This window comes from Astatotilapia calliptera, chromosome 7 (assembly GCF_900246225.1).
Source record: "Astatotilapia calliptera chromosome 7, fAstCal1.2, whole genome shotgun sequence".
Taxonomy (NCBI): Eukaryota; Metazoa; Chordata; class Actinopteri; order Cichliformes; family Cichlidae; genus Astatotilapia; species Astatotilapia calliptera.
Window position 1 is genome coordinate 8,631,171 of NC_039308.1, and position 21,432 is coordinate 8,652,602.

The 21,432-nt window shown below is 39.4% G+C and overlaps 1 protein-coding gene and 1 long non-coding RNA gene across 8 annotated transcripts in view; one reads left to right on the forward strand and one right to left on the reverse strand.

Annotated features, from left to right (window-relative positions):
• nrg1 (neuregulin 1) overlaps positions 1-21,432 on the forward strand; it is a 57,280-nt gene that overhangs the window by 2,597 nt on the left and 33,251 nt on the right. For 4 of the 7 annotated variants that reach the window (XM_026172878.1, XM_026172879.1, XM_026172873.1 and 1 more), the window contains 5 exons: positions 2,389-2,527; positions 4,286-4,353; positions 19,567-19,669; positions 20,407-20,557; positions 20,651-20,772. In XM_026172878.1, coding sequence (XP_026028663.1) covers positions 2,389-2,527; positions 4,286-4,353; positions 19,567-19,669; positions 20,407-20,557; positions 20,651-20,772 — 583 coding nt within the window. Of the gene's footprint in view, positions 1-2,388; positions 2,528-4,285; positions 4,354-7,106; positions 7,166-19,566; positions 19,670-20,406; positions 20,558-20,650; positions 20,773-21,432 lie in introns of all 7 variants that reach the window. The other 3 variants (XM_026172875.1, XM_026172876.1, XM_026172877.1) reach the window with 3 other exon arrangements.
• On the reverse strand, positions 14,952-17,422 carry LOC113025290 (uncharacterized). Its single transcript, XR_003272779.1, has 2 exons — positions 15,492-17,422; positions 14,952-15,084 (listed from the first exon to the last, which is right to left on the reverse strand). It is a non-coding gene; the product is annotated as an uncharacterized LOC113025290 (long non-coding RNA).

Here is a 21,432-nt window from a genome sequence, read left to right on the forward strand (position 1 = left end):
TTTACTTAAGAATGCTTGAATACCAGCAGTGACAGAAGGTTAATGTTTAAAAATTACCTCTGTTAATTTTCTTTCTGAGTGTCCCAAGTGAGATTCTGATGCTGAAATGTATAAATGTCTTGTTTTGGCCTGTAGAATGTTATCTGATTTCTGGCAAAGCTGGTGTCTCTTGGTGATAGCACTGCTGCTCCTCCCCTATCACTCATCTCAAAGTTGCAGCCCTGTTGTAAATTTAGGAAGCAAGTGCAGCTTTATTCCAAAGACTGTCTGTACTTTCTAAACGTTTCACTTTGAAGTTTGACATTATGAGATGCATTGTAACTGTCTTACCCTTTTCTATGTTTTTTTTTTTTTTTTTTTTTTTTTTTAAAACACCTCTTCTCCAGTATTTTAAAATTGATAACAGTTCATCCATCCATTTCTTAACCAGTTATCCAGGTAAGGATTATGAAGAGTCCAGACCCTTTCTTAGATGTCAGAGGATGACCTGCACACCTAGGACATGTTCCCAGTCTATTGCAGGGTCAAAATGGAGACAAACAAACATTCATACAACTATGGTTAATTTAGAATCACTCCTCCCCTTGCTCTAAGAGCTCTGTAACACCAACATTTCTCATCAGTGGGATAATAAAGGTTTATTCTATTCTATTCTATTCTAACCTAACCTGCATATCTTTGGATTGTGAGAGGAAGCCAGAGTACCTGGAGAGGCATAGGAAGAACTCCACACATGTAGGCCATTGAGTTTGAACCCAGTATTTAATTGCTGTGTGGCAACAGTGCAACACACTACAGCACTGTGTTGCAGTCCTAAAAATCTTGGATATATGTATTTAACCAGATGCTTAATCTGTATGGTTTTACCTTGGCCTCCTCTAAAACTGTGAAGAATCTTCTAGAGTCTGGAGTCAGTTTTGACCAGGATATGGCTTTCAATGACTGCTTTCTTACATTTGTGCAATACCTCTAAAGATAGAAACATCCTGTCTCAGATCAATGCTGAAAAAGTAGTTCATGCATTTTTCACTTCTAGGCTGGACTATTTTAATTCATTAACAGGTTGTCCTTAAAAATCCTTCTTTCCTTCTAGTTCTGATGGGAACTAGAAGGAACGATCATTTACCCACCCCCTCATGTCTTCTTATATGTTTTAGTTATACAGCACCAAAACATAACAACAGTTGTCTCAGAGTGCTTTATACTGTAAATTGAAAACCCTTCAATAATCAAGAGAAAACCCCAATGAGAAAGTGCTTGGAAAAATGGAGGAAAAATGGAGGGAGATGCAGCCATCAGCTGTGATAGAAAAGGAAGAGCACAGAGGAAGATAGGCAAAAGAAAGACATTGGAAGAGAGCCAGATTTTAAAGTTAACTAATGATTAAATGCAACGTATTGTAGAAATACATAAAAAGTCAAAAGAGGTGAGTGAAGAAGAAACACACAGTACATCATGCTCCCAGCAGCTGAGGCCTAGTAGAATCAAGATAATATCAAAGAGGATAAAAACCTATAGCAGGGGAGTTTATAACCTTTAAAAAGCTGATGAGTTACATTTCTAAGATACTGATGTTGTGGAATTATGACCACGACCTTTTAGGATGACTTATATTGTCAAACAACATTTTTGACAATTATCTTCACGCATGATAGGTGGAATGGCTCTCGGCAAATGATTGCTGATTTTAATCCACTAATAGCTTTTACACACTATTGCTACAATTCATTTCATTAGCACAACTTAAAGCATATTGCAATGAAATGTAATCCATCCCTTCACAATGGCTGTGGATAAAAGTCTAAAAATATTTTGGGAGCTTTTGATATTTTAATGGCAAGCTACCGCTAATAATTATGTGAATAACTGCATGTAAAATGTGTTCAACATTTTTTCAACTCTTCTTCTCACAAACTTAGAAGATTTCAAAATCTTCTAAGTTTGCAAAATGCCATTTCCTCTCCATGATTTGGGTTACCTGCTTTGACAAAAAGTTATTGCCACTTCTATCTTGTGATAGGAATGCTCTTTATGCCTGAAAATTATTTGAAATATTGGTCAAACATTTCATGAGAGAAATGTTTGACCAATATTTGACAGATTATTGGCCAAGAAGTAATTTATTGCATGTATTATATATGCAACATGCATATGTTTAACAAAATATAATTATGACAGTTTACACGTGTTAATCATTAGCCCACTTGCATGGATACTCTTAGCTGTTCATTGGGTAATAGGAAAGTGGGGAGAAGGTTACCTGTAGGGTAGGGTTAAAATGGTGTTCTAGTCATGGCATAGGTCTGGCGCAGAAGTATAATTCATATTTAAGGCCGAGGATGCATGTGTTGTTTTCATGAAATGCTAATTATAGGTGTCTCTCCCCAGCTACCATCAGCACTTCCACTACAGCAAAGACCTCAAGTCACGTAACCCGCTGCAGTGACAGTCAGAGGAACTACTGTGTTAATGGAGGCGAGTGCTTTACCCTTGAAATCATCCCGGGCAGTACAAAGTTTCTCTGCAGGTATGCCATGAACTGTAGGTTAAGCTCACTGAATACTGCTACTGCTGGCATTTGTAATGCCAGAACAAAATAATTTTTGTACTTTATCCTGCTTAACTAACTAAATCCAACCTATATTGTCTGAAAAGTAGACATGATGATTTCTGATGAAAACATTAGAATCCCATATACTCATATTTTATTCTCAGTAGAACACAGAAAAAATCAATTCAATTTAATGACAATGGTGTGCTTGGTTCTTTCTTCTTTATGAAAGAATAAATTTACGTTGAAACCAAGCACACCATTGTTTTTCTTGTGACATTACCAATAAGTTTGATGTGTCACATGACTCTCTTGTTGTATCCAAGATGGCCGACTTCTAAATGGCAAACATGGCCACCACCCATCTTGAGGAGTTTGCCCCCTCACATATACTAATGTGCCACAAACAGGACTTCAATATCACCAACCATTCCCATGTTATTACGGTTTATCCATATAAATGGCCCACCCTGTAGATTGACCAACCTGTGTACCACTGGTTGACTACAAGAAAGCAGATGACTCAATGCCTATGCATGGATCCTGGAATGCCTAGAACTATACAGGATCATCAGGACCCTAAGAGCATTCATCAGGAATTCAATGGGGATGTGGTGAACAGCATTAGAGGACAATTTCAAGCCAAACACACAAGTCACCATCAAGTGCGGGATCTACCAAGGAGATGCCCTGTCCTCACTGCTGTTCTGTATAGGCCCGAACCCCCATAGTGCTATCATTGACAAGACTGGCTATGGGTACCGAATACGTAATAGAACAATTGTCAGCCACCTCCTCTACATGGATGATATCATGCTGTATTCCAGGAGTGAATGAGGCATTGATTCATCGATCCATACCACCAGGAACAAGCAACAACATAGCAACATAGCAACATAGCAACAACATCAGAATGTCATTTGGACTGGAGAAGTTTAGCCAGATGGTAACAAAGAGAGCAAAAGTACTACCAGAAGGGAAATTTGCTGACAATGTAGACTAGGAGAAGAACCATCATGGATAGACAGGGCCCTCCAGGGTATGTACCACCAGCAGATGGTAGAATTGACTAACAGCCAGAAATCCTACCACTGGCTGGGTAAAGCTGAAAAAACAGCACAGATGCAGTAATCATGGCAGAACAGAAACAAGTTCTGAAACAATCAGGCACATAACAACAGGGTTCAAAATGCTAGCCAGCGAGACATACATAGAACGCCATAACCAAGTGGCTGGCATGCGGTGTATCTGTGCTAAGTTATGGCCTGGAAGTCTTGAGGTCAAAATGTGATACGCCATTTGACAATGATTGAGCTAAGATAAGATACTGTGGGGCTTTCAGATAGCCTGTCCAGGGGCCTATCCTTCCATGACAGTGAGGGGAATGATTTGCCCATTTGCCCATTACTTAAAAAAAGTCACTGAGGTAGCTGAACAACTCCTTAGTGGCTGGGTCACTGAGGTGGATGAGGATCACCCTAAGTTCCTAAAGACCATGAGTGTTATAGGGCTTTTTTGGTATGCCTCCCATCCAGGTTGGGAACTCCCACTATGTTTATTATGTTGTAATTGTAACATTATATCTAGATTTTTTTTTTAAACAAAAAAAGCATTATATGATAAAGTTCTATCTTGGAAAATAGTATGTTTTGTGACTGTGTGTCATTGAGTGTTTGCGTCCTGTGGATAACAGTAGGTGCTGTTTTTGTCTTGTCCTTTCTATCCATTAACTAGGTGCTTGGCTGGATTCACTGGGCACCGATGTGAACAAGCAGTTCTTAAGAATGTCTCAGACCCAAAACGTATGTGAATACAACTGTATTTAGTCCCACATGTCATTGCTGGTGTTTCACTCTTAGCATATTTTCTCCAGGAAATAGTGGAGAAATTCATGTTGCCTTCTATGCACAGATATAAACTTGGTGAGCATGCTGAACTTATTTCTCCAAGTTCAAGTAGACTCTATGTAGAACATGGTCTAAAGGCTTAAGCATACTCTCTTCTGCAGTGAATTTGCATGTAATTCACATCTCACCACACCTCATCCATCCTGTTTAGACCAGTGATCTCCACTTCAGTATGAAGTGGTGTTTCTTTGCATTCAGCCACATTGCCAGATCATCAGAAAACAAAACATTGATTATGTTCTTGTACAATTTGGGTTCTGTAGTGCAAAGCAATTTCAGATTCTCCAAATCTTTATCTTATGCTAATATCATCTATCATACTATCAGTCACAAAAGTGGTTATCAGCCTGATAACTCAACCGAGGGTTTCACCAGTTTAGCTACAAGCTTTTACAAGGTTTAATATTAAAATAAAGTAATTAAACACACAATACATCTAAATATACCTGTGTAACTATGGAATTCAAAGCATCGGAGTATGAGAGTGTATGATAAGAAAATCAATAGACAGTATATAGGCCTATATTATTAAAACAGCTAAATTATGTGCGTGTATTTTAATTGCTTTTAGTAGTCAGCATTATATAAAACGTTGTATAAATAAACTATTTATTCAAAGCTAGAAAGGAAAGCTGAAAATAAGTGGCCAGTTATTAAACTCAATAATCTCTATTATTACAATACAGGGAGATCTGGCTATAGTCAAAATTGTGGATTTAGTTAAACAAATGCGTAAATCAAGATATACCCATGATGTACAAGTCTAACTCAAGCCCTATTCTTTTATTTGCAACTCAGAAAGTGTTAAATTGTGTCAGCACATTAAAGAAATATAAAAAGGAAAATATAAATATATTTATGAAATATAAAAGGAAAATCCAAACTGGTAATTGGGTTTAGATGTAGAAATGATATGAACAATAATAACAATATTAGATGCAATAGTTTAGGATTATACCACTATATTACAGCTTATTGAAAAGCTTTAAAATTATCTGAAAATGCATAAGAGCAGATGAAAGTTGCCCCTAACCTACAGTGCTACAGTCCTATTGATTTCTTTTCTTTCTTTTTTTGATATTTTCTTTTTTTTGATATTTGCTGATATGTGACAGATCATCAAAGTAAATTTAATATCAGCCAAAGATTACCTGAGTAAATGCAAAGTGCAGTTATTAAATGATTTAATTTAAGAGAAAAAGCTATTTAAACCTACATGGGCTTATGTAAAAAAGATAGCTATTCTTTAAACCTATAAGCTGTTTGTGCCATACTTGGAAGCAAGAATTACAATCAAGCATTTGCAATAACTGACAATGTCTTTCAGATCACTGGAATTTTGGCCCACTTTTCTTTGCAAAATTCAGCTACACTGGAAGGTTTTGAAGCATGTATGGCCTGTTTAATGTCATACCAAACCATCTCAGATGGATTTAACCTTTGACTAGGCCACTACAAAGCCTTGACTTTGTTTTTTATTTTTATTTTTTGTTTGTGTTGTATTTTGATCCATGATTCCATAAATTGGGGTACTTAATCCAGACCTTGAAGCAGGCCTTGCCCATCATACTACCACCACCATGTTTGACTGTTGGTATGATGTTTTTTTTATGAAACGTGTTTAATTTATTCCAATTGTAATAATAATAATGATAATGGATTGCATTTATATAGCGTGTAATGGAATGCAAACCTTCCCAAGAGTTAAACTTTTGTCCCATTTATCCACAGAATATTTTCCCCAAAGTCTTGGGGTTCATTGAGGTATTTTTGGGGGGAAATGTGAGACAATTCTTTTTGATCAACTGTGGTTTTCTCAGGATGCCAATTTTTATCTAGTATCTTTCATATTGTTGAATCATATCAGTCTTGCAAGTGAGGCTTGCGGTTCTTAATCCAGTTAATCATAGTTAATTCAAGATTTAACATTAAGTAACTGTGTTACATAAAGCCAGGTAGGTGGATAACTATTATGTATAAAAAATAAAATGATTGTTTCTAATCTGCATTTTGTAACTTGTACTCGGGACATCTTTGTGTATTAAACATATTAAAAACGTTTTTGAAATGTGTAAGCGTGAAAAAATTTCAAAATAGTAGTAGTAGTAATAATAATAATAATAATAATAATAATAATAATAATAATAATAATAATATTGATCAACAGCACTGCATATTTCACTGCATATTTATCTTGAGCAGGTTAGCAGGTCGCTGTAAATTTTCAAGTCTAAACGTAGTGTTGGAAAATAAATGTCACATACAAGAGAGCAGAGGGATTACCTGTTGCAGTACTGAATGACCAAGAGTAATGGAGCCATTACTGGGGTCTTTAATTCTATTTTGTCTGAAATTTATGCAACTGGGGTTATCCTAATTGTCTTATTACATACATGCAAATTTCAGTCTGTTGCAAAGAGAGTAGTTAAATTAGGTTAACTGTAATCACTAAATTAGAATTGATCATCTGTCATTTATGACTTATGCAATATACAACGTAGTCTGAAAGGGTAATTTTAAATAAAGACTCAATAGGTAGACATGCTGGTTTAGATATCCATAACACCAGTGATGACTGTGGGTTTTGCATATGACATAAACTAACACCCTCTTTCTCTTCTTCTTTATTTCTCATGTTTCCTACTCAGGTGTCCAGTTGAATTTACTGGTGATCGCTGCCAAAACTATGTAATGGCCAGCTTTTACAGTATGTCTATTTCCTCTCATCTTCTTGGCTTGCAACTTGACTAACAGTTAACCTCTTTATTTCTTCTTATATTTTTCATTAATGCAGTGTTTCTCCATTTAAGTGTTTTCTTTAAAGCTGTATTTATATTTATTTAGTATGTATATTTATATACATTCAGAAATTGAGTGTTTCAATCCATACAACCACTTTTCTTAAATACAGCCTTTTACATGCTCACAAAAATGAAATGGTGGATTATCATACTTGAATATTAGAACATATTTAACTGAGTCTAAAAGGCGATGCAACAATACAATACTCAACAATACTCAAATGGCTCAAAGCATACTAAGAAAAAAAAACCCTGCTCTGTTACAGTACGAATACCAGCCTGGACTGTCAACACATGGAGGGTTGGATCCATGACACTGACACCAAAATGTCAAAACGTTCAGCAGAAATTTACATTCTGATGAACAAATCTCTGCTCTGTGGACACATTTGGTGTACTCAAACATATTCTCCATAGTCAATCCACTTTATGGTTGGTAAATGGCCTGTATTTATATAGTGCCTTACTAGTCCCTAAGGACCCCAAAGCGCTTTACATATCCAGTCATCCACCCATTCACACACACATTCACACACTGGTGATGGCAAGCTACATTGTAGCCACAGCCACCCTGGGGCGCACTGACGAGGCGAGGCTGCCGGACACTGGCGCCACCGGGCCCTCTGACCACCACCAGTAGGCAACGGGTGAAGTGTCTTGCCCAAGGACACAACGACCGAGACTGCCCAAGCCAGGGCTCAAACCGGCAACCTTCCGATTACAAGGCGCATTATGGGTAGTGCATTCTGTGATAGTTTTCCAATTCAGGTCTACTGTACAGAGTGATTGCCTTATATAGCGTTTTGAGTGCTCTGGGAGAATAGAAAAAGTTATATACTGTAAGAGTCATTCCATTTACTATTTAACATTTAACTGTCTTGGTCACTGTAACTGTTAGTTACTGAAGCTTTTTGTTTGGTGTTTTCGTCCACAGAACTGCTGCAAACTTGTTTCTTACTTTTATATTACATTGTCTTTTATGCCACAATGATCAAAAGGCACAACTTTTATATTAAGGTAAATTTTCAGTTTCTGGTTTCACTTTTCATCATGTAAGTCTGATAATGGAACAAGCAGATGCTTTAGTGTGCTAACTTCTATTGCAAATCTTTATCCAAATTGAAAATAAGACAGTCAACATTTATACAGTATCAGCATTTGAAAGATGAATTCACACATCATTTATCATACATTTGCATTAGAAATATTAGTACAGTGAAAATAGGATATACCCACAAAACAGGAATTTTACATTTTAAAGGGTATAACCTTTAAACAACTGCAATGAATTAAACAATATTTTACCAAAATAGCATAGAAGAAAAGCCAGAAAAACCACAAGGAGTGTGTTCATGGGGATTTTTGACAATTTTTCCAGAAGTGCATTTGTGAAGTCAGACACTGATGTCTCAACTCTGATTAATCCAAAAGGTGTTCTGTGTGCGCTGGTGCACAGTCATGTTCGAACAGAAATATTGATATACAGGGTGGGCCATTTATATGGATGCACAGTAATAACATGGGAATGGTTGGTGATATTAAAGTCCTGTTTGTGGCACATTAATATATGTGAGGAGGCAAAATCCTCAAGATGGGTGGTGACCATGGTTGCCATTTAGAAGTCGGCCATCTTGGATACAACTTTTGTTTTTTTAATAGGAAGAGGGCCATGTGACACATCAAACTTATTGGTAATGTTACAAGAAAAACAATGGTGTGCTTGGTTTCAAAGTAACTTTATTCTTGCATGAGTTATTTACAAGTTTCTGACCACTTATAAAATGTGTTCAATGTGCTGCCCATTGTGTTGGATTGTCAATGCAACCCTCTTCTCCCACTCTTCACACACTGATAGCTACACCACAGGAGAAATGCCAGCACAGGCAACCAGTATCCGTAGTTTCAGGTGCTGCAAATCTCGTATCTTCACACCTTAGACAATTGCCTTCAGATGACCCCAAAGATAAAAGTCTAAGGTGGTCAGATCGGGAGACTTTGGGGGCCGTTCAACTGGCCCACGACGACCAATCCACTTTCCAGGAAACTGTTCATCTAGGAATGCTCGGACCTGGCACCCATAATGTGGTGGTGCACCATCTTGCTGGAAAAACTCAGGGAACGTGCCAGCTTCAGTGCATAAAGAGGGAAACACATCATCATGTAGCAATTTCAAATATCCAGTGGCCTTGAGGTTACCATTGATGAAGAATGGACCCATTATCGTTGTACCCCACATACCACACCAAACCATCACTTTTGTTGTTCCAAGAGTCTTGGAGGGATCCATCCAATGTGGGTTAGTGTCAGTGTTCTGTTTGTTAACTTCACCATTCACATAAAAGTTTGCCTCATCACTGAACAAAATCTTCTGCGTGAACCGAGGGTCCTGTTCCAATTTCTTTTTTTGACCATCCATCCATCCATCCATCCATCCATTCGCTTCCGCTTATCCTTTTCAGGGTCGCGGGGGGCGCTGGAGCCTATCCCAGCTGTCATAGGGCGAAAGGCCTATGACAAAAGTTGTATCCAAAAGTTGTATCCAAGATGGCTGACTTCTAAATGGCCACCATGGTCACCACCCATCTTGAGGATTTTGCCCCCTCACATATACTAATGTGCCACAAACAGGACTTTAATATCACCAACCATTCCCATGTTATTACGGTGTATCCATATAAATGGCCCACCCTGTACACTCTGGGTTCCTTCCACTGGAACTAAGGGGCTATTACATTCAGTTCTTTTTAATTCTTTTGGCGGCAAAGAAAGACTGGACCCAGGGTGGTCAAAACTCAATAAATGATCTTTAATTTACATTTACATTTCATACATTTCCTGTTTTTCAGTCTGGCTGAGCACTTAGTTTGTGAGTCAAAAGTGGCTTTGCTTTACAAGCCTTTATTACTAAAATACATAAAACAATATAATCAGAAAATAAGCACTAAGAATATATGTTTATTCCTTAACAGGGCCAAGCCCAACTCCTGAAAAACAACCCCACACCATACTCCTCCTTCCACCAAACTTCACACTTAGCAGAGTGCAGTTAGACAAGTACCTTTCTAAGCTCCTTAGACTACCATGATCTGGATGACTGAGAACCTACACAGACACTTACATGAGTACCAACTGCCGCAACTGCCAAAACCAGACACCTAAGCCTTCATCACTACATCTAATGGTTTGCATTGCACTTGGTGATGTAAGGCTTGCATATAACTTCCCAGCCATGGAAACCTATTCCATGAAGCTCTATACGTCACTGTTCTCAAGCTATTCTGAAGGCCACATGAATTATGGAGGTCTATAGTGATTAACCCTGCAGAAAGTTGACAACCTCTATCATTTTGCGCCTCCTCTGACTGTGGAATATTTAGTAGGGAGTAAATTTCACGCCTGGACTTGCTTTTGCACAGGTTGTATAATATCACTGTGTCATGCTGGAATTCACTGAGCTCCTGAAAACAACCCATTATTTAACAAATGTTTGTAGAAGCAGCCTGCATGTCTAGGTGCTTGATTTTATATATCTGAAGTTTTTTATCACAGAAGTTATTGGAACATCTGAATTCAATTATTTGAATTGGTGCGTTAAAACTTCTGGTAACATAGTGAACTTCATATATGGGCCATAAATACATGTGGTTATTATTAGGGGTTCCCCAGTTGAGTGAGTAACACACGCCAGTGTTATTTTGTCCAGCAGAACATACACTGTGTGGTTAACAGTAATTTTATTTAGAAGTGCAGTTTTGGCCACACACTGCCAGCTGTCTCATACCCAGAGATAACCTTTTCTACTCTGCTCTGCACTCAGTGGCTGTCCAGTCCCAGCTTCAGCTCTTCCTTCCAGGTCCTGGCGCTCTACTGGAATAGGGGAGGCATGACTAGATGATAGTTGCCAGTGTCCCCCGGCACTGTCCTCTGAACCCACTTCACCACCCCACTCCTGCAGCCAAGCCTCAGACCACACCCCACTACATGTGTGAATGTGTGTGAATGGGTGGATGACTGGATATGTAAAGCGCTTTGGGGTCCTTAGGGACTAGTAAAGCGCTATATAAATACAGGCCATTTACCATTTACCATTTACATGCTGATTGAGGCCACTATAATAACATTGTAATAACCATTGATACTAAAATCTATTAGATAAATGATGTACATTTTTATTATGCCTTTTAAATTCTGAACTAATATAGTTGGCTGAAGTTTTTCTAAGTAACAGACCAGTGCATTTATTCTTAGCTTGCTCTGAATTTAAAGTGCAGAGATGTCTACAAACCAAAGTGCTTTGAGTGCTCAGATAGAGGAGAAAAGCACTACATAAGCATGATGCCATCTGATTTTGTTCCTGCTGGAAGAACAGGAAGAGTATTATGTGAAATATATAAAAAATTCTAACTTACTAATTTTGGTTTATCAGTACATCAAAAAAGGCTTGTGTCTTAAACGCAAGGTAAAGTTTGAACTTAGTGCTTATCTTTTGGTGTAACTGCCTTGGAAATGATAGGGCCCATGTCTCAGTAAGCAATCATCTCAAATTCAAATCTGGGTATGTGTGGAACTGGAAAAAGGTGATAGGCAGTTCTGAATTTCATCCTTTTTTGGTAATCTTTGGGCTGATGATCTTTAACCACTTCTCATTTGATTAACTTTGAGTATTCTGATATTGTCTGTTTTTGACATTCATTGGTGTAGGCTCATTTTTCTTTAGCTGGTATAGATATTCTTATATGTGATCAAGGCTTTAACCAGGTATGAGGTCCCCATTAGTTAAGTTAAAACATTAAAGTATTAAAACATGTGGCTAAATATACAGGATTTAATACACTGTCAACTGATCACCACTTGGTGGTGAGTTGGATCAGGTTGCCGGGGAGGACACTGGACAGAGCTGGCGCGCCTAAACGTATAGTGAGGGTGTACTGGAAATGCCTAGGAGAGGCCTTGGTCCACGAGTTCTTCAACACACACCTCCGGCAGAGCTTCAACAGCATTCCAAGGGAGACTGGGGACACTGAGTCCGAATGGATAATGTTCAGCATCTCCACTGCCAAAGCCGCTGCACTGAGCTGCGGCTGCAAGGTGGCCGGTGCCTGTCGTGGTGGTAACCCCTGAACCAAATGGTGGACACCAGAGATGAGGGGAGCCATCAAGCTGAAGAAGATGTCCTATCGGGCTTGGTTAGCCTGTGGGACTTCAGAGTCAACTGATAGGTACCAACAGGCCAAGCGGAACGCAGCACAGGGAGTGGCTGGAGCAAAAACTCAAAAAGACTTTTGGACTGCCTCAAAGAGATTCTGGCAAACCGTTACGTTACTCAGGAGGGGAAAGTGGTGTGCTACCGGCACTGTGTATAGTGCGGGTGGAGCACTGCTGACTTGTTGGGTGGCAGAAGGAATACTTAGAGGACCTCCTTAATCCCACTGGCATGTCTTCCGTGGAGGAAGCAGAGACTGGGGACAAACTGGATAACCCGCCAATCTCTGGGGGCGAGGTCACTGAGGCAGTTAAACAACTCCTTGGTGTCATAGCCACTGGGGTGGATGAGGTCCGCCCTGAGATCCTGAAGGCTCTGGATGTTGTAGGACTATCTGGGTTGACACGCCTCTACACTGTTGAGTGGAGATCAGGGGCAGTACCCCTGGATTGGCAGACCGGGATGGTGATTCCCATCTTTAAGAAAGGGGACCGGAGGGTGTGTTCCAACTGTAGGGAAATCCCACTTCTCAGCCTCCCTGCCAAGGTCTATGCCAGGGTGCTGGAAAGGAGAGTCCATCCGTTAGTCAAACCTTGGACACAGGAGGAACAATGCGGTTTTTGTCCTGGTCGTGCAACACTGGATCAGCACTTTATCCTCTCAAGGATACTTGAGGGTGCATGGGAGTTTGCCCAACCAGCTTAGTGTGGCCTCGGGGTGTCCTGTAGGAGGTGCTCCAGGAGTATGGGGTGTCTGGCCTACTGTTACGGGCCATTCGATCCTTGTACAACCATTGCAAGAGCTTGGTCCGCATAGCCGGCAATAAGTCGGACTTGTTCCTTGTGGGTGATGGGCTCTGCCAAGACTGCCCTTTGTTGCCGATTCTGTTTGTAATTTTTATGGACCGAATTTCTGGATGTAGCCAAGTGGCGGAAGGCTTTCACCTGGGTGGTCTCAGATTCTCATCTTTGCTTTTTGTGGATGATGTGGTTCTTTTGGCTTCATCAGGTGATGGCCTTGAGCGTGCTTTGGAATGGTTCGCAGCCAAGTGTGAAGCGGTGGGAATGAGAATCAGCAGAGGTCTGGGCTTCTCTTCTTGGGTTGCTGGACAGTGTTCTGGCACCTTTAGTTTCTGAGTATTTAAATCTGATTGGCAAGTTGAATGCTGAATTTGTTCATTTTTTATGTTCTACATCCTGGTGACTCCAGTGACAGCATGGAAATACTTGCTCAGTAATAAGAACATAATGCCTGCTTAGACTATGATGTGATGCATTTATGGTGGAGATTTAAAGTTGTAGTTGCAGGTCTTAAGTATCTAGGTAGCTCATTCCAAGTCTTTTCAAATGCTTTTTTTTAAACAGGTCAAAGGTTCAACATAAATGTTATCATTAGATGGTGAGCGAAGGGGTCTGTGCAGATGTCTGCATGCCTGTTTCTTGTAATAACATGGACTACTCAGTCCATATATATACAAGTATACAGACAAATCAATACTTCCTTCATGGTTCTTCATGTTGCAAGGTAAAAAAGAAAAGAAAAAAAAGATTATAAATAAAAACCAAGCAATTCCAAAATCTCCTGTGAGGAAGGACACTTCTTGGTGGCACAAGGGGGGAACTCCCTTTGAACAGACAAAAATCTTTGTCAAAACAAATAGAGAGTGCAGCCATCCACAGTGAGCAGTGTGGCTGAGCTGAAAGTGAAGCAAGAAACACAGAAAGATGGCAAAAATGATGGGGGGAAAAGCACTGTTAAATACATCTATTATTGTAGAAATAAGGTTATTTGTAGAATAAGTTATTAGTAGAAAGATTGAATACAATAACTTTTAGGTCTTCAAATCTGTGTTGGAGTGTATTATGTATTGGTGTTATGTGTTATTCCTCAAGGAGATTAAAATGCAAAAGGTGTTTTGAGTGAAATTCACAAGTATTTAACTGTTCTGTCCTCACTAGATGTGGGCGTGATTTAGCTTATCTCTCCTTTCTCTTTTCTTTTTGTAAAACTAAATAAACACAAAACAGATAATTACCTTCTCATTCACTGAGCATACATAATGTACTAATTGAAACTTGTTTTTCATGACAACCAGCAAAAACATCAATCTTAAGGTTGCCTAAATTAAACATAAACACCTTCAGTTAACTAGCATTATTGATCATAGCAAGTTAGCAAACACATGCTAATATACAGTCGCTAGCGCACAAGTAGCTTTACAAATGAGTAATGACCACACAGCTGAAATAGTAACTCAGTATACTCAAATTACACATGCATCACAAATCAGATAGTTGAGGTTATAGTATGTAATGGAAACTTAAAGGCATGCGTGGGCAAAGGTTTCACCTCCACTGAGCACTTGTAGCAAACAAGCTGGGCATAACAACTTCCCAAATCATACAAACTGTAATGTATGTTTGCACTGATTGCCGATCACGCTTCAACTGAGTCGTCCTCGGTCAGAAGGAATGGCACTCCACAGTGAGGTAGTTCAAATAACTTTACTAAGGAGGTGGCAGATGACATCAACAGGATGTACAGCGTTGGTAGGGAGGCATTACAGTATTCACATGCAGGTAAAGGGGGTGTGAGTGTGTATATGGGTGTGTGTGTGGTCATCTGTAAACAGAAAGAACAAACATTTGTATTAACCACTATGGATAGCAGTGTACCCCTTCTACAGTACTGTGGGTTTCCAGCGTAATGTTATACAATCTGCCATAACCTCATGGCCACTAGATGGCACCCTAAGACCATAAATGAATTTCTGGCTCGTATATACATTGGCAAACCAGACCTCTGCAGATTACAACGCTTCAGAGAATAAACATAGTAAATAGTTACATCCACCTACAACCACAATGCTTGACAGTAAGTCATATATGGAATGAAATCTGGGCTGAACACAAGCCTGCCTGTAGTAGGTCAAAAAACGTATCTTAGCGATAGCAACGGGACTAGCTTCTTACGTAGCAAATTACACAGATAAAGTCAAACAAGCATCGCTCTCATCTTACAATACTCACATAGTAAGCACGCACACAGTATTAACTCACACAGGAATGCAAGTAAATACGTTATCCTCCGACACACCTCTCATCTGCGCAGAACTGCGCTGAACACGTTCCCAACCGGAAGTACAGATACCAAGGTGCATCATGGGTAACGTAGTATAAACAGTTACAATGAACAAGCGGACTTTTAACACAAACAAATCATACAAACAAAAGCATATTACCACATTAAAGTTATACCAACACACAAATTATTTTATACCACTACTTCTTTTACTTTACTGTTTAGTTTCCTGTATACCTCAGTCTTTCTTTATAGTTTCCTTGGGGAACAGAAGGATGAGCTGAGAAACTGGACATAGGTAAATCCGTGGAGCACCTTGTTTCACAACCCTAACCTCCACCTTTCTGATTTTATTATCTTGACTAGGGATGTTCTTAACAATGAGACCAATAGGCCATTCATTTCGCTTGGTTGGTCATCCTTCAGTAAGACAATGTCTCCGACTTGCATGTCCCTTTTGTCATTGATCCACTTCTTTCTGGACTGCAGTGTTGTCAAATATTCTTGTCGCCATCGTTTCCAAAAGATGTCGGCTAGACATTGGACATGTCGCCACTGTTTCCTGTATAGGTCTTTCAAGTCAAACACCCCTTCGGGAGCAGACACAACGTTTGCCTTCTGAGTAAGAAGCATTGCTGGTGTCAACACTGTCGGTGACTCTGGATCTGTACTCACCGGAACCAATGGATGAGCATTCATAATTGCCATCACTTCTGCCATCAAGGTGAAGGACTTCATGAGAAAGACGGGTAGGCCCCGACTGCAGCAGCATGGCATCTAAGATCTGATTCAAGACTCCAGCTCAGTCCAAGGCTACGCTGAACAGGAAGAGAATCTGTCCCTAGGTCTAGGTTTTTCAGGTCCTTGGCCAGATCATCAGCTGGAAATGCATCCATTACCTTGCTACTGTTTGAGGCAATTTTGTGTAGCCATAAATTGGACTCAGCTAACATCTTCTGTGTTCTTTGAAGAAGACTGATGGCTTCTGTTTCTGTAGGGAGTGAAGTCAGACAGTTGTCGACATAAAGGTTTCTGGTAACAAACTTCCTTGCATCTTTGCTGTGCTCTGCCTCTCCTGCTTGAGCTGCTTTTCTCAGCCCATAGATCGCCACAGCTGGTGAGGGGTATTGCCAAACACATGCACTGTCATGCGGAACTCTGTCACATCTTTTGAGAGGTCATTGTTTCGGTACCAGAGAAAACGTAGGTAGTTCCGGTGATCTTCCCTTACAGTAAAGCAGTAGAACATCTGCAGTTATTGCTATAAGCTCTTTTCGAAACCGCAGTAGCACTCCAACCAAAGTGTTGTTCAAGTCTGGACCACTTAAAAGGACATCATTCAACGACACCCCCTCGTGTTTGGCGCTCGAGTCAAAAACTACCCGTATTTGTCCAGGCTTTTGCGGATGGTATGCTCCAAACAATGGAAGATACCAGCACTCTTCCTCAGGCTTCAAAGCACGTGCTAACTCTGCTTGCTGAGTGTCAAACATCTTCTGGATGAACTTAACAAAGTGATCTCTTATGTCTGCCTTCCTGTCAAGACTCTGCTTGAGAGTGTGCAGTCGTTTAAGAGCCTGCTGGCGGTTGTTTGGCAGTCGCTGCCTATGTGTTGCAAAGGGCAGAGGTGATCGAGATGACGTCGATGCTTGATGCACCAATGTAACCCATCTGTATGTTACGTCTGTCTATGCATTGTGTTCTGGCATGAAAGTAAGAGACAGGAGACAGCACTGGGTCTTTGGCTTTTTACTGCACATCTGCAACACAGAAATAAAGGCCTGAGCTGTGTGTGTCGCGTCTGCCAGGACACCTCTCCTCCGGCCATGCTGAAAGGAGCGGTGACCGGGGCACACATGCACGCGCCTACGTCATATGTAGCGCGCACACACATGAACACACACAGACTCAGATCACACAGGCAGGAGATTAAAATGCAAAATGAAATATTTAATTTAAAAAAAAGGTGTTTGGGGTGAAATTTACAAGTATTTAACACATATGTTACATGAGCCTCAATAGATTTTCTTTGTACACTGGCTGTGATCAGCTGCTGCGGCTCTGAGATTTTGTTAATATTTGTAGATTTACACATTTGAATTCAAGAAGATGTAAGCAGATGTTTTTAATGAATTGTTTTGGCTGATTTCCAACGCCAAGTTTATCAAATGTCACTGAGTAGTCCTTATCATTCTCCATTGCTGTGTGACGTTTGCTCTCACTCTTTCCTCTACCTGGGAAACACAAGTGGACACAGTGTGCAGGCTGAACACAAACAGTTTGTGTGTCTGCTGATACTTGTTAACTTGTTAACTGAAACATTGCCTTTTAATTTACCTGCTATATTACTCCTTTTATGCTCGCTCCTCTTCTGTAGGTCTATCTAGATTCTGAAGTATCACAAATATATCTTATGTACATTGACACTCGTTTTGATGTGGCAAAACTCCCCAAAACAAACATACAATAAGTTATGCATAAATTACACGTTTTTGCCTTTTCCGTCACTTTATATGTAATAATCCTTGGTGAAACACCGTTAGGATAGTCCTTTGTGTATAGGGATGGGTATCGTCTAGGTTTTATCAGATACTGATGCCACACCGGTACTTTTGAAATGGTGCCAGTGCTTAAACAGTGCTCGAACCGGTGCTTAAAGAATGGAAAACACAAACTTTGTCCAAAAACCTCTCATGTTTAGCTGTGTTTTTTTGTAAAAAGATAACAATGTTAGCCTTTTCTGCAGCTATAGGGCATATATGGTATCACTCTTGGCTGGAAGCAGTGCTTAAACAATGGAAAAAAACACAAACTTTGTCCAAAGACCTCTCATGTTTAGCTGTTTTCCACTTTTTCTTTGGTCATTTTAGCTTTTTTGGCCAGGGTGAAGGGAGTATCTGCCATCAAACAAGAAGACAGCCGCATGTAACTACGACGGTGTTTGTTAGGTCACCTTACATGCATTAATTTAATAACGTGGTTAGCCTACTCAACGTAAATTACACACGAACAACATTAAGCCACATTAAGAGAAGAACGGCTGCTGCTAGCATTATCATCTGCCATCATTTCTGCTACACTGGCAGGGCTAGGGCCAGGACTCTCCTCTTCGGGTTCTAGGGGGATGTTGCTAACTCCAGATCCGATAACAGGCACCACACCCGCAGTAGATGTGCTTGGTGTGAGGTCTTGCAGCAAGCTATCAAACACGGCGCATTTCTCGGCTTTTAACAAAATGCTATACGTCGCCAGGTGTTTCATCAGATTCGAGGTGTTACCTCCTTTGACAGTATCACAGTATCACCTTAAAGCACTTGTTGCAGGCTGCTGAGTTTGCATCTTTTGCTGTGAAGTACAGCCAGACTTTTGACCGCTTCGCCTTGGGCATTTTTAATCTGTAGCTCTGCTCTAAAAGAACATACCTACCTGGGCCCACCTACTATCCTTGGAAAGGTAAAATGATTGGCTAGAATCCAAAGTGTATGACATCTCAAGAAAAAAAAGCACCGAAATAAAGCAATGAAATGTGCGGTGCTTTTCGGTCTGATTACTACCGTTTATGTCAGAACTGGTGCCATAATGGCACCGGATACCGGTACCCATCCATATTTGTGTATTAACTGTTTAGTTTCAAACCACTTTGATATTTGAAGGTATGCAGTGATGTGAAATGAAGTACTTTGTTATTTGTCACCTCTACGACTGATTTAAATTAGATTAATTTTGGACAAAAAATAAAAAAAATAATATGAATTATAAGCTTATGGGAATCAAAGAGCATAATACACCTGCCACTGCCTTTCCCCCTCTAATAATTACATTTCAGTTAGATTAAAGACACAGATTTATCTCTCTTCAAATCTTTGCATGTGGACTGTGGTTGCTAGAAATATAAAAACTGTATTACAGAGTCGTTTTAAAAATTGTTTGGGTTTAGGGCTGACAGAGTCTTTGTGTGTGTTTGTGGTTGACTGTGTGTGTTTAGATATAATGTTTTAAAGAATGGTTGTCCTTTTTTTTCAGAAGCTGAGGAGCTGTATCAGAAACGTATTTTAACAATAACTGGAATCTGCATTGCGCTCCTAGTCGTTGGAATCATGTGTGTGGTTGCCTACTGCAAAACCAAGTAATGTCATTAATGCCATTTTTTGTTTTTCATTGTATACTATGTAGGTACTGTCCCTGATTTTATTATAGTTTCATATTGTACTGCCAAATTCAGGGTGCAGTTTCTCTTTTGTAGTTGTGGTTGAATAAATGAATGCAAAATGTATAAAAAAGAAGGGGCATCAATAAAAGAAAGTATTCAGATCAAAGAATAAAAAAAGATGTTAAGATGAGATACTCTGAAGTATTTTAATTAGTAGATGCTCAATTGTACAATTTTAATTGTGCAGTAGACCTCCTTGGTTCAAACATTAGTATAGACTATTAGTTTTACAATTTTTGTAATTGAAAATGTATGTTTGTTTAATATCTGATTCAAAGCATGATTTGATGTGTCTTTTATTGTGATTTAGCTACAAAAGTCTGTTACATTCATCCATTGCACTTCTTCACACAGTGAAACCATTATAACATTTCTAAAGTTACCTATAAAGCTGGACATCATCCACAATTCAATGATCAGAGATACGGTAAAACCAAGTGGGCTGAGAGAATTTTGAGGAATTTGTGTTGCTCGTGGCCAATACAACCATATTCATTGTACTGTTGTACAATGTTATAAACATAAATTACTTTTGCTAGCATCAACTATGAATTACTTTTACTATCTTTTTGTTTATGTGGGACTGCCATCAGTTATGTATCCAAGTTGCGATCTGGGCTCTTTCACGATCTACTTTGTTTCTTTACAAACAGGAAGCAGAGAAAGAAACTACGGGACCGTTTAAGGCAACGTCTAAGGAATAAGAGGAAGAATACCAGTACTGGTATTGACTCCAATGTGGCAAACTCTACCACTGGACGCCCAAATTCTAACTTGCCTCTTCAAGATTTGCAGCTTATTGGTGTATGCTGTTACTGTTATCAAATAAAAGGAATCACAATTTGAATCTGTAAATTCATAACAGTTGTCAGTGTGGTTTCTGCTTTCTGTTTATAGCAACATAATGGAAAGACAATGAAGCATACAGCTGAAAAGGAGACAGAGACAAACCTTTCCACAAGCAAATATACCTTATCTGTGCATAATCCTACCACACTCACCAACATCTCCAGTCAAAGGTAAGAGAATGACTTTATATTTTCACCTTGGGTATTTGATATTATTGAGTTACTTGGTTACTACTTGGTCGGGGTCCAGGTAACACAAGAGGACACTATATAATGTAGTAATTGAATTTGTTGCCAGAGCAAACTATGTAGGGTACATGGGACACTGTTTAGCACATATGTGACTTTGGTCATTAGAACCATTAACACTTAAACTCAGTGCACACTTTAAGAAAAGCTGTGTGGGAATTTGATTTTCCTCGTAGAATTGAGCTTTACTTTTAATCTGTGTGTCAAGTGTCAAATCAAGTGTTAGTTGAAATATAGTTGAAAATTGCCTTCCATTTTTAGATAGTGAAATAAATTAACTTGTGAAAAAACTAGTGAACAATAGATTTTGCTCTAAAAACAGCATTAACTACTAAAGTAATACTGATCATAGTCTTGAAATTACATAAAGCTAAAGCTTTATATTACTCTCACCCAGAGTGGCAAAAATACAGACATTCTGTACTTACTTAGAAGTACAGACCAAAAAAAAAAAAACTCCATTAAAACTTGAAGTACTAGGGGTGGCTGTAGCTCAGGAGGTAGAGCAGGTCACCTACTGATCGGAAGGTTGGTGGTTTGATCCCTGGCTCCAGTCTGCATGTCAAGTATCCTTAGGCAAGA